Genomic DNA, 14,121 nt, shown 5'->3' with positions numbered 1-14,121 from the left:
GGGGTGAGGGAAAGACTATAGAGAACTAATAGAAGGTCTGCTTTTGCAGATCTACTATAGTCGAAAATTTTTTCTTTCCTCCTCTCTATCCCTTCCTAAGTTTGTCTCAAAAAAGACTTCGGGCTGCCAAATCCAAATTTTTCCACCAATATACCCGATACTAGTTTTTTCTCCAAAAACAACGGGCAACTAACATGCAGGGCAGAGAAAACAAAAGTTGCCCCAGGCTTCCTTCATTCAAATAGTGAAGACTGAGCTGGCCTCGGCACCATGCAGACTCCCAACCTCTGCTACTGTGGGTTATTCTCCTTATAATGCAGTCACCTCCTAAATGCTTGCTGAAAATAATGGAAGATTTCGAGCCAAATGGTTGCCCCTTAAGTAACGCCCCCCAAAAGATGAAGCATATATTTAAGGCCTGCTGAAGCAAGCAACGCTGAGGGACCAGGTTATTGCGTTTTTCTTTCTGTCGCTGCGTGTCCGGACGCCACACTATGAGCATTAAGCGCATACTGACCAATTTCTTTTAAGCAGGAACGCGGTATTCGGATCAAAACACCGTGAGCCGTGGCAGCAACTGCGCCTGTAGCTTCCGGGGTCCCAACCCTGTAAGGCTTAACGGCTCGCCAGCTCAGATGACGCCACACTATCGTAGCCTCCAGACCGCCCAGTGTGGGTGTGTCCAAGCTACGTCGCCGGGCTTGGGCCCCCTTCAACCCCTCCCCCGATGACGTCACCGCAGTGCAGCTTCTAGTAGCTTTTCGCAGCGTTTCCAACCGCCGGGCGCGGTGGCGCGTGCCTGTAGTCCCAGCTACTAGGGAGGCTGAGGTGGGAGGATCGCTTGAGCCCAGGAGTTCTGGGCTGTAGTGCGCTATGCCGATCGGGTGTCCGCACTAAGTTCGGCATCAATATGGTGACCTCCCGGGAGCGGGGGACCACCAGGTTGCCTAAGGAGGGGTGAACCGGCCCAGGTCGGAAACGGAGCAGGTCAAAACTCCCGTGCTGATCAGTAGTGGGATCGCGCCTGTGAATAGCCACTGCACTCCAGCCTGGGCAACATAGCGAGACCCTGTCTCTTTTGCCCTCCTCGCTCACTAAGGGTACCTTTGTAAGTGGATAGTGTCAAGAAGTTTGCTTCCATACGTATTAAGAAGCATACTAATGAGCGCATTTAAAGACGAACCCAGTCTTCCTCTAAAGACAAAAATATACGGAGAGATATTACTGAGGTTTATAGTCGGATTTCTCTCTCCACGCTTCTATTTATCCACTATTTTACGTTTCCTTTAGCGTTAAAACCCACCAGTTGACGGGATGCTCGGGGACTTGCAACCACCTCATCGCTGCCCCCTACCGGCGCATCTTCAAAACGTCTCTGCGAAAAGCTGTTATTACTCTCGGAGCCAACAGGGGCTGCTCGTTTACCCACAGCCAGTCGGAAAAAATGGCCGCCGGACCACAGAGAGCAAAAAGTACGTTCTCTTTAAGAATTTCCAAGATATTCCCACGGCGGTCCAGGATGGTGCTTGCAGTTACCAACACTATTCCCCTGCACTGAGCTGACCTGAGCTTCCCTCCCTACCTCCTGTCACGGATGTCACCTTCTTTCACCTCTGTCCTGTCAAGGTTTTTGCTTTAGAATGCTATCGACCAAAGACGGGCTGATCTAGTCTTTCACACAAATCTTTCGTTCTACTTTCCTACAAGCAGGGCTAACTTTCCGACGAGGAACCCCACTACTGCCTCCTTATAAGGGAAAAACTCGTCTCAGAGGAACCCATAACATCCTGTGATGACAGAGGTGAGGGGCCAGCGTGGCAGAATGCATCACCTTGTCTCCCTGCTCGCTTCGCTCTCCGTCGGATTGCCAAAAGGTAACGGCACCTAGACTCCGAAAAGTAATTGAAGCAAAGGGAGTTTAAAGAACGCGCCCGACGGCCTGGGTCTTGAACCCAGTGTTAAAGAGAGCAAAAACCTCTGCATCCTCCACTGAGCTGTGTTGAGCATGTCTCATAATCATGCTTCATTTTTAAAAAAGAAATAAGTGAATACGCTATGAAAGAAGACAGCCTTTAAATTTTTCAAAAGTTCTTGGTGGTCTGTGATTAGAAATTTCATCTATATGAAATAACAGTTTTGGAGGACTTACTGTTAAATTCAGGCGTTTTAGGGCCAGTGGAAATTGGTTAAGCATTCACATCACTCTTAACATTAATCTGATAATCTATTGGGAGTTTAAAGACTCTAAGTACTAAACACAGATTTTCCTCACTATCTATAAAATGAAAGAGGAAAGAAACATTGTACTCAATTGTGTATAAAGCTAATTGTATTCCTTTTTTTAAATTTTTATTTATATATTTATTTTGAGGTAGTTCACTGCATTTTGAACAAGGACAACTGTCAGAGAAGATCCTGTTTGAATCGAGCAGATATCTCCCCCATGGCTGCTTCTGGGTCTGCCCTCTGCAACCACGTGGAATAAGTCTTATTCCAGTTCTAGAGGACAACTTTTCAAGAATTAAAAAAATCACCTCCAAATGAATGCATTTTTACTAAATGAAAATAGCTAGAGATGCTATTTAAAAAAAAAAAAAAAACAACTTTACCTTCTCACCAACCTTAAAATAAGAAGCAAAATAATTTTGGCATATATATATATATATATATATTTTTTTTTTCTTTTCTTTTCTTTTTTGAGACAGAGTCTTGCTCTGTCGCCCAGACTGGAGTTCTGTGGAGCCATCTCCGCTCACTGCAACCTCTGCCTCCTGAGTTTAAGCGATTCTCCTGCCTCAAGCCTCCCGAGTGGCTGGGATTACAGGCACACACTACCACACCCGGCTAATTTTTGTATCTCTTTTGTTTTTCACTAAATGGATCCTTGAATTGGACCCAGAATGACTTAGCTATGGATGTAAGAACTGCTTTTGAGTAGCTGCCTGTATTAGTCCTGGGGTTCCTACTTCCTGAGTTTCTTCTATGACCTCTGGGATAACTCAGCTTTGTGGAACTGAGGTGTGATAGGCAGCATAATGACCCCCTCCCCAATGATATCTATGTGCTACCTAACCAAGGAATGTGGACAGCCCCCCTGAAGCTGGAAAAGGCAAGGGAAGGGATTCTCTTCAAGAGCTTCCAGAAGGAATGCAGCCCTACTCACCCATTTGGTACTTCTGATCTCCAGAACTCTTAAATAATAAATTTGGCTGGGTGCAGTGGCTCACACCTGTAATTCCCAGCACTTTGAGAGGCCAAGGCAGGTGGATTGCTTGAGCTCAGGAGTTGGAGAGCAGCCTGCACAACATGGTGAAATCCTGTCTCTACAAAAAATATGAAAATTAACCATGTGTGAAAGTGTGTGCCTGTAGTCTCATCTACCAGGGAGGCTGAGGTGGGAGGATTGCCTGAGCGCAGGAGATTGAGACTGCAGTGAGTCATTAGTGTCCCACTGCATTCCAGCCAGGAGGACAGAGTGAGACCCCATCTCAAAAATAATAGTAATACATTTATGTTGTTTAAGCCTCTAAATTTGTGGTAATTTGATACAGCAAATTATCACAGAATAGGACAGTAATACATGGGGGGAATCAAGCTCAGTCTATGCCTGACAAAACTCTGAGAGGTCAGAAAGGTATCCTTTCAGTAATTGTCTTCTTGAACTCCTGAGCTCAAGTGATGCGCCTGCCTCAACCCCTCAACCTGTGCCCAGCCAGTAACTGTCTTCTTTTTTCTTTTTTTTCTTTTTTGAGACGGAGTCTCACTCTGTTGCCCAGGCTGGAGTGCACTGGCCGGATCTCAGCTCACTGCAAGCTCCACCTCCCAGGTTTAGGCCATTTTCCTGCCTCAGCCTCCCGAGTAGCTGGGATACAGGCGCCCGCCACCTCACCTGGCCAGTTTTTTGTATTTTTTAGTAGAGATAGGGTTTCACCGTGTTAGCCAGGATGGTCTTGATCTCCTGACCTCATGATCTGCCCATCTCGGCCTCCTAAAGTGCTGGGATTACAGGCTTGAGCCACCGCGCCCGGCCGTAACTGTCTTGTTTAATGTACTTGTACTTAAAAAATAAATAAATAAATAAAAACTTTTAAGTTCAACGCATTTTCACATTGATATATTTTTCCGTGTGTGTGTGTGTGTGTGTGTGTGTGTGTGTGTGTATACTACACTTTTAAGTTTTTAATTATGTTTAGGGTTAAGATTAGGGTTATGGTGGAATATTTTGATATACAATGACTTTAAACTTTTATGGGCTGGGCACAGTGGCTCAGGCCTGTAATCCTAACAATTTGGGAGGCCAAGGCGGGCAGATCACCTGAGGTCGGGAGTTCAAGACCAGACTGACCAACATGGAGAAACCCCCGTCTCTACCAAAAATACAAAATTAGCCGGGTGTGGTGGTGCATGCCTATAATCCCAGCTACTCAGGAGGCTGAGGCAGGAGAATTGCTTGAACCCGGGAGGCAGAGGCTGAGGTGAGCCAAGAGTGAGCCATTGTGCTTCAGCCTGGGCAATAAGAGTGAAACTCGGTCTCAAAAAAAAACCACACACACACATCTTGAATGTATTCAGATCTGTTAATCTAATCATTTATGTTTTCTGCTTTTAGTGTTTTGCTTTGAAGGGTCTCACCCATGGCAAGAGCATATAAATATTCACATAAATGTTTATGACTTTTATCTTTTAGAGTACATACTTCACTGATTTAAAAATAACATTCCTAGGCCAGGCGCAGTGGCTCACACCTGTAATCCCAGCACTTTGGGAAGCCGAGGCAGGCGGATCACGAGGTCAGGAGTTTGAGACCAGCCTGACCAACATGGCGAAATCCCGTCCCTACTAAAAATACAAAAATTAGCTGGGCGTGGTGGTGTGCGCCTGTAATCCCAGCTACTCAGGAGGCTGAAGCAGGATAATTACTTGGACCTGGGAGGTGGAGGTTGCAGTGAGCCGAGATTGTGCCATTGCACTCCAGTCTGGGTGACAGAGTGAGACTCTGTCTCAAAAATATATATCAATCAGTCAATCAATAAAAATAACATTCTTTGTCCAAAACAATGTTTTCTTATTCTAAAACTCTAATTTTTTTTTTTTTTTTTAAAGATGGGGTCTCGCTCCATCACCAGGCTGCGTTGCAGTGGCGTGATCATATATCATAGCTCACTGCCGCCTCACTCCTGGGCTCAAGCCTTTTGCCACAGCCTTCCAAGCAATTAGAACTATACGCACATACCACCATGCCCAGCTTAAATTTGTTTACTAGTAATATGAGAAATGTTAAAAAAAAAAATTCAGACAAATTAAATTTTTCAGAGTTTTTTTGAGCAAAGAATGATTCATGAACAGGACAGCACTCAGAACCAGAAGAGATTCAGAGAGTTCCACATTGTGGGCAGAGAATATTCACAGATAGAGAAGGGAAGTGAGATACTGAAACAGCTTGATTGGTTACAGCTCAGTGTTTGCCTTATTTGGACATGGTTGGCTCAATTAGCAGCCTATGATTAGCTGAAGCTGGGCAGCTGTGATGGCTGAGACAGCTATATGTTACAAGAATATACTCGTAAGCTTTCGATTTGTTTACGTACCAAATTGGATTGTTGTTCAGTCTTGAGGGACTCAAGGTACAGCAGCAGCCTTAGGCCAAATTTAATTTAGCAGAACTCTTCTTTTCTTTTTTTTTTTTTTGAGATGGGGTCTTTCTGTGTCACCCAGGCTAGAGTGCAGCAATCTCGGCTCACTACAACCTCCGCCTCCTGGGTTCAAGCAATTCTCCTGCCTCAGCCTCCCGAGTAATGGATTATAGGCACCTGCCACCACGCCCGGCTAATTTTTGTATTTTTATAAGCAGAGACGGGGTTTCACCATCTTGGCCAGGCTTGTCTTGAACTCCAGGCCTTGTGATCCACCCACCTCGGCCTCCCAAAGTGCTGGGATTACAGGCTTGAGCCACCTCGCCTCGGCCCTTACTTTCTTTTTCAATGTATTTGCCTAAATCTGCCTATTTTTGTGTAATTTATTGCATGTAACAAACTACTCCAACATTTAGTAGTTTGAAAATACAACTAGGTTTTATTAGGTTTCATGACTTTGAGGGTCAGGAATTTGGAGCAAAGCTCTGCTGAACAATTCTTATGCTCCAAGTGAAGTTGATTGTGGTATTCAGCTGGTGGCTGGTCTAATTTGTAGGGCCCAAGATAACTTCATTCACATGTTGTGATCTTGACTCACTGCAACCTCCACCTCCCAGGTTCAAATGATTCTCCTGCCTAAGCTTCCCCAGTAGCTGGAATTACAGGCATGCGCCACCACACCTGGCTAATTTTTGTATTTTTAGTAGAGGCGGGGTTTCACCATGTTTTCCAGGGTAGTCTCGAACTCCTGATCTCAGGTGATCTGCGCCTGCCTCAGCCTCCCAAATTGCTGGGATTACAGGTGTGAGCCACCATGCCCAGGCTCTTTAATTTCCTTTTAAAATTTAATTTGTTTTGTTTTGTTTGAGACAGGGTCTCACTCAGTCACCCAGGCTGGAGTGCAATGGCATACTCACAGCTCACTGCAGCCTCAACCTCCTGGGCTCAGGTGATCCTCTCACCTCAGCCTCCCTGGTAGCTGGGACTACAGGTGCATGCCACCACGTCTGGCTAGTTTCTTATATTTTTTGTAGAGATTGGATTTCAACATGTTGCATAGGCTGGTTTCAAACTCCTGGGCTCAAGTGGTTTACCCGCCTCAGTCTCCTAAAAGGCTGGGATTACAGGTGTGAGCCACTGCCCCTGGCTGTTTTGTTTTTTAAACTTTGTAAGCTGCGTCGTACATATGAAACTGTGCATAAGACATACACAAAATGTAAGTTTAAGGAATTTATAAAGTGAGAAACTATATAATTGGCATCTAGAAATAGAACTTTGCCTGCATCCCAGAAACCAATACCCAAATACCTTCCCTCTTAGAAATAACCACTATTCTGACTTCGTGGCATTAGCTCATTACTCTTAATGGTTTTAATGCCTGAATATATCCCTAAATAGTATTTGAACAGTCTTGACTACTAAAAAGTTCTTCCTTATATGAAGATTTAATCCATTACCCTAAAATGTTCTCATTAGTACTTTCTTTAACCCATGGGCTTATAAACAATAAATTTAGCATTATTTTTACCCAGAAGAACCACAACTATTTCTTGCATTACATGGTTTCAATTGAATTTCACTATTCTGTTTGGTCAATTTGTATATCTTTCTGGGAAAAAAAGATTCACCAGTACACAACAAAGTATTCTATCTCTGATTTACTACATAAGCATAGGACTGAAAAATCCCATCTCTCATTCTAGATCCCAGATGTCTATTGATGAGGTCAAACAATCAATTAATGCTAAGCTTATGAGAGACTAAAATATCTTATATAAGACAGTGCCTGGGGCTCAGTTTAGGGGTACTGAAAAAATAAATGGGAATGGTTTCCTTATAAAAGGAACAGTGCCTGGGGCTCAATTTAGGGCTACTGAAAAAATAAATGGGAATGGTTTCCTTATAAAAGGATGAGTTTGGTCCTCTTGTCTCTCTCATTCTCTCGTTGCCATTCCACCATGGGATGTAACACCAAGAAAACCCTTTCAAAATGCCAGTCCTTTGATCTTGGACTTCCTAGTCTCCAGAACTGTGAGGCAATAAATTTATGTTCTTTATAAATTACTCAGTTTGTGGTGTTCTGTTATAGCAGTGTAAAATGAATTATGGCAACAAATAAAATTTCCATATATTTGAAGTGCATATTTGATTTTTTTTTTTTTGAGACAGGATTTCCCTCTTGTTGCCCAGGCTAGAGTACAATGGCACAGTCTCAGCTCATTGCAGCCTCCACCTCCTGGGTTCAAGTGATTCTCCTGCCTCGGCTTCCCAAGTAGCTGGGATTACAGACGCCTGCCACCACACCCGGCTAATTTTTGTATTTTTAGTAGAGATGGGGTTTCACCATGTTGACCAGGTTGATCTCGAACTCCTGACCTCAGGTGATACACCCAACTCAGCCTCCCAAAGTGCTGGGATTACAGGTGTGAGCTACTGCACCTGGCCTTTTTTTTTTTTTTTTTTTTTTTTTTTGACAGGGTGTTACTCTGAGGCACCTGCTGCAGTGTGGTGGCACAATTATGGCCACCATGCCTTGACCTCCTGGACTGAAGGGATCCTCCTATCTCAGCCTCCCATGTAGCTGGGACCATAGGTACATGTCATCACGCCCGGCTAATTTTGTTATTTTTTTGTAGAGATCGATCAGGGGGCCTCACTTTGTTGTCTGGGCTGGTCTTCTGGGCTCAAGCCATCTGCCAGCCTTGGCCTCCCAAGGTGTTGGAATTATAGGTGTGAGCCACCCAGCCCAGCCATGTGATGTTTTGATGTATGTATACACTGTGAGATGATTACTGCAATCAAGCCAATTAACACATCCATAACCTCACAATTTGCATGTGTGTATTTGAGATCCACTTTCTTAGCAAATTTCTGTTTTTTATTTTAATTTAACTTTTATTTTAAGTTCATGGGTTATATGTGCAGGTTTGTTATATAGGTAAATTTGTGTCATGGGGTTTGTTTTACAGGTTATTTCATCACCAGGTATTAAACCTAGTACCCATTAGTTATTTTTGCTGACCCTCTCCCTCCTCCCATTCTCCACCCTCTGATAAGCCCCAGTGTGTGCTGTTCCCCTTCCATGGGTCCATGTGTTCTCATCATTCAGCTCCCATTTATAAGTGAGAACATACGGTAGTTGGTTTTCTGATCCCGTGCAAATTTCAAGCATAAAATACATTACTATGAACTATAATCAGCAAGTTGTACATTAAGTCTCTAGAACTTATTCCACTTATAACCGAAAGTTTGTGCATTTTGACCAGTATCTTCCCATTTCCCCCACCTCCCAAGTGCTGGAAACCACATTTCTACTCTCTGTTTCTATGAGAAACTTCTAGATTCCACGTATAAGTGAGATCATGCAGTATTTTTCTTTTTGTGTCTGGCTTATTTCACTTAGCATAATGTCATCCAGATTCATCCATGTTGTTAAATCCATGCCAGTTGCAAACAGCAAGATTTATTTCTTTTTAAAAAACTGAATAATATTCCACAGTATGTATGTGTGTGTGTGTACATATATATTTGCACTCATTATCCGTTCATCCATTGATGAAAAGTAGATTATCCCTATATCCTGACTATTGTGAATAAAGCTGCAATGAACATGAACATGTATCTTCAGGATAGTGATTTTGTTGCTAGATCACATGGTAATTCTTTTCCTAATTTTGTGAGGAGCCTTCATACTGTTTTGTACAATGGCTCTACTAATTTACATTCCCATCAGCAGCATACAAAAGTTCCCTTTTCTCCACATTCTCGCCAATGCTTTCATATTTTGGGCCATTCTGTATGGTTTACTGTACCGTATGACAGTAATGCTGTGCAGTATGTGCTATAGTCATTTTTGCATCCTCTGGTACCAGTTCTGAAATAGCAGCGGCGCCCTTTCTGTTTAGAGTCGCCTTCTGGTGGTAGGAATTCTGGTTGCTACCGTGTGTAACCTGCAAGCCTCTAGAGGGCAGCTCTTTGCAGCGACGCCAAGCGCCGGGCGCGGTGGCGCGTGCCTGTAGTCCCAGCTACTCGGGAGGCTGAGGCTTGAGGATCCCTTGAGTTCAGGAGTTCTGGGCTGTAGTGCGCTATGCCGATCGGGTGTCCGCACTAAGTTCGGCATCAATATGGTGACCTCCCGGGAGCGGGGGACCACCAGGTTGCCTAAGGAGGGGTGAACCGGCCCAGGTCGGAAACGGAGCAGGTCAAAACTCCCGTGCTGATCAGTAGTGGGATCGCGCCTGTGAATAGCCACTGCACTCCAGCCTGGGCAACATAGTGAGACCCTGCCTCTTTTGAGTTCTCACCTTATAAAGTATCCTTTCTTCCCATACATCTATCCTAAGACAAAATAAATGCAAAATTTACATTCTTACAAGATTATTTTCCTCACTACACTGTGAATCCCCCCTCCCACCCCACTCCCGTTGGGAATCTTATTTTTATTTTTATCGTATTCACCATTATCTAGCTAAACACTTGCATATTCATGTTGCCAAGTGTTTATGGAGCACCGGTTGTATACCAGGTACTGCGCTGCGTCTCAGGGGTACCAAGACCGAGGTTTGAAGAGAATACTGTAAACAACTGCAGAATGCCCCTTCGGAGAGCAGGACCCATCAAAATAGGAACTCCGTTTTGAGAGTTCGCCTTGATAGTTGAGGATAATCTTAGAAGGACCGAAGCGGTTCCGTTTCGTTACATTTCAAAATCTTATGTCAAAGTAAGCGCGCAGGAAGGGGTCCTTGCTCTTCTGCACTGAGCCCTACAGCCCGCCTGTGGGGAAATACTCCTGTTAATTGTCTCGAAAATTGTTTCGACCAGCAGGGGTCACTATGAAGGCTGGCTTGAGCCCGAAACACAAGGGGGCAAGGTAACCAGACTGGCCCGTGAGGGTTCCAGGAAGGAATGCACAGTTTCAGGAGAACAGTTTGGATCTTTATTCGAATTGTTTTGGTATAATGAAGAGAGTCAACTACAACTTGACAATAGAAATCTTCAGAAAAGGGACACAAATACGTTCGCCTCAAGGAATATTGGGTCTTCTGCGCGGCCGTAGATCTCCGCCAAGTGCGCCTGCGCGGAAGAGAAGCGGTGTCGAGTCCGGCCGGGCAGTAGAGGAAATTGCGGTAGTGACCCTCGGACCTCGCCATGAAGACCCGCTTTAGCACCATTGACCTCCGCGCCGTACTCGCGGAGCTGAACGCTAGGTACAGTCCCCTAAGTGACCAGGCTCGTGCGGGGATTGCAGGAGGCAGAGGCCGGGGTCCCATGGCGCAAACAGACCAGCTTGATGTGTTTCCTTATTTCTTAGTGCGTCTGTGGACCTGTCTAGGCCTGAGTGGGCAGGCGTGTGGTGTATTTCCTTTGGCCCTTAGGATACCCTGGGGGTCCCAGGCACCTCGTGCCCCGTCCCCCGCGTCCTTCCAGCTCTCTGGCTTGCCCCACTAGCGCGACGTTCTTGCATTGTTGGCCTGGGTTGTCCGGGTCGGGCAGGAAACGTTTGGTAAAACGTGAGACGCCAGAGTGGTCGTTTGCTCCAGAGGTTTCCAGACTGGAGGCTTGGTTTCTTGAACACCTCCCGCCCCTCACCCAAAAGAGAGAGAACATCGCCGTTTTAGCTGGGTTGAGCAGATTTGGACTGAGATCTGGATTCTAGTCTGGATTCTATTATTCAGCCGTGTGAGCTTTGTCATGTTTTCGAGGCCCTCTTATCTTTTTTTTCTCCCTTGTAATAAATTAATTGGATTATATTTCACTGTATTTCTCTCCCAGAATTGGGTCATTTGGAAGACGCAAGCTATAGTGTGGTGTTCCTAGAGCTGATAGACCACTTTTGTTTTAAAATCGTTACTCTTAAGCTTTGAGCTGAATGCCCAGATGGCTTTCAGACTCTGCTCCCCGGCTGACTCCGTATCCTTAGAGACTGAGATCCGCTCTTTGGAAGCTTTTATTAAATTATGTGTAGTTTTATGTTTCAAACAATAGTGTGGTATGTTACATGTTTCCTTTATCTTTGCAGCTTGCTAGGAATGAGAGTAAACAATGTTTATGATGTGGATAATAAGACATACCTTATTCGTCTTCAAAAGTAAGAACATTTTATAGGCTTATTTTCTCTTTGGCGATTAAGTGTGAGATTACTGATTTTTTTTTTTTTACCTACATTTTAAGTCTTGTTTCAGTTAGCTTTGGCGTATACCCTGAAGAAAAATTTGACTTTTTTCTTCTACAGGCCAGACTTTAAAGCTACACTTTTACTTGAATCTGGCATACGAATTCATACAACAGAATTTGAGTGGCCTAAGAATATGATGCCGTCTAGTTTTGCCATGAAGGTAAACTTGTTACACTTGAAGCTAAATTTTAAGATTGCTCAAAGTTTTTAATTGGGGTTTCCTTCACTGTTACGAATAAAGTGCAGATGAAATGAAGGTAAAGGGAGTGGTTGACAGATAATGGGTTGAATAAAGTGAATATTTATTGGTTGACTTCTCCCCATTACCTTTCACATCCTGTTCTGCTCCAGATCTTGTTTCCACAGTCACTATTAGAGTTCAAACTTTTATCACATTCAGCCTTACAGTTCCTTAACTGTAGTCCACTTTTCCGCGTCAAAACAATTCTAAATTAGACCAACGTTAATGTTTTGTTTTTGTTTGTTTGTTTTTTTGAGACGGAGTCTCGCTCTGTCACCCAGGCTGGAGTGCGGTGGCACAGTCTTGGCTCACTGCAACCTCTGCCTCCCAGGTTCAAGTGATTCTCCTGCCTCAGCCTCCTGAGTAGCTGGGATTACAGGTGCATGCCAGTAGGCCCGGCTAATTTCTGTATTTTTAGTAGAGATGGGGTTTCACCATGTTGGCCAGTCTGATCTCGAACTCCTGACCTCAGGTGATCCGCCCACCTCAGCCTCCTGAAGTGCTGGAATTACAGGCATGAGCCACCACGCCTGGCCCAACATTAATTTTTTTAAAGTATAATTTTCATTAGTTATCTTTTATGGTTTCCTAATTTCTAAATCCATATTCTATAGCCTAACATTCTTGGCTTTCTGTGTTCTTCCTCCTCCCTGCCCCACCTTTTTTTCCTAGTCTTATCTTCCAGAGCTTACTTTTGTGAATCGTATTCCTCTACCCAGGGTTTTTTTTTTTTTTTTTTGGAACACTCACTATCATTAATATGTTACTAAGTCTTTTTACTTTCCTCTTTTGTTTTTTCTATTAAAACAGATTTTTACATGTGTGGGCATGCTACCCATTCTTTTATTGATGTAACATATAGATTGAAAATTCATGTGGTACGCAAGACTTTTGAGTCAGATATACTTAACTTTGAATTAATGGCTTTGTCAGAAAGTAATTTTATAACCTGGAAAAGTTAATTAACCTCTTGGAACTTGGTTTCTTTAAATGTAAAATGTGGATTGTAGCTCCCTCATGAAATTATTGGATTAATTGAAATGACATATAAAACACCTAAAACAGGCCGAGCACGGTGGCTCATGCCTGTAATCCCAACACTTTGGGAGGCTGAGGCAGGTGGATCACTTGAGGTCAGAAGTTCAAGGCCAGCCCAGCCAACATGTTGAAACCCTGTCTCTACTAAAAATACAACATTAGCCAGGCGTGGTGGCACACACCTGTAATTCCAGCTACTTGGGAGGCTGGGGCAGGAGAACCACTTGAACCTGGGAGGTAGAGGTTGCAGTGAGCCAAGGTCACACTGTTTCACTCCAGCCTGGGCGACAGAGTGAGACTCTGTCTCAAAAAAAAAAAAAGACCTGAAACAATACCTGACGCATATTAGAATTCTATACTTGTTCATTTCCTTCTTGCTCTACTCCTTACTTTGGAAATGTATCTGTTATGGCATTGAGTTATTTCATTAGAGGCTTTACAGAGAAGAGCTTTACCCCCCCAGCAATTTATAGAGTCTGTTTTGGATTACAAATTAGGTAAGTGTTCCCATATCACAAGGGCTTTCACAAAATTCTCAGATTATTAAAGTTTAATTTATTTAATAGTAACCCAAAATAGTTCTTTTGGGATCTGTCCTTAATAATAATGACAATAATAATGCTATGTGTTGTGTAGCACTTTTAAAGGCAGATGAATACTATGTATTTCATTTAAGTTGTTTAACAACTCAGTGGAATGTGAAAACAAATACAATTTCAGTTTTGTGGTTGAGGTAACAGGCCAGTGAGATAGGACACTGGGATTGTGTAAACATCTCCAAATGAGGCTACACTAATAGGAGGTCAGTCATTTTAAAAAATACTTAGAATTCTATGGGTTAGGTGTACATGTCAATCTAAATGTATAAAAAGATTTCCTCAATGGAGCAGACAATGTTAAGCACTTTATAAATAAAACAAAGAGCTGTTACTGTTGCATGGCACAGGTAGAGTTATGTCCATTATATGGTAAATCCCAGTGGTTGTTCCAGTATTCACATTTGGGGATGACAGCTATAGCTTTGTGGCACACAG

At 43.6% G+C, this 14,121-nt stretch overlaps 1 protein-coding gene and 1 long non-coding RNA gene across 11 annotated transcripts in view; both read left to right on the top strand.

Moving 5' to 3' along the window:
- The first annotated feature begins 778 nt into the window (after positions 1-778).
- On the top strand, positions 779-2,603 carry LOC102131817 (uncharacterized). The gene is made up of 3 exons (XR_006699543.3): positions 779-1,472; positions 1,711-1,874; positions 2,376-2,603. It is a non-coding gene; the product is annotated as an uncharacterized lncRNA (long non-coding RNA).
- An 8,092-nt stretch (positions 2,604-10,695) lies between these two features.
- Positions 10,696-14,121, top strand: part of NEMF (nuclear export mediator factor) — a 70,298-nt gene continuing 66,872 nt past the window's right edge. For 8 of the 10 annotated variants that reach the window (XM_073997343.1, XM_073997341.1, XM_073997342.1 and 5 more), the window contains exons 1-3: positions 10,696-10,840; positions 11,653-11,721; positions 11,866-11,968. Coding sequence is in view for 4 of the 10 variants with exons in the window: in XM_005561197.5 (XP_005561254.1) it covers positions 10,782-10,840; positions 11,653-11,721; positions 11,866-11,968 (231 nt within the window). In the remaining 6 variants the exon portion in view is untranslated. The remainder of the gene's footprint in view (positions 10,841-11,652; positions 11,722-11,865; positions 11,969-14,121) is intronic. The other 2 variants (XM_045396374.3, XM_045396373.3) reach the window with 1 other exon arrangement.

Source organism: Macaca fascicularis, chromosome 7, assembly GCF_037993035.2.
Source record: "Macaca fascicularis isolate 582-1 chromosome 7, T2T-MFA8v1.1".
NCBI lineage: Eukaryota > Metazoa > Chordata > Mammalia > Primates > Cercopithecidae > Macaca > Macaca fascicularis.
This window is presented reverse-complemented; position numbering and strand designations above follow the sequence as displayed.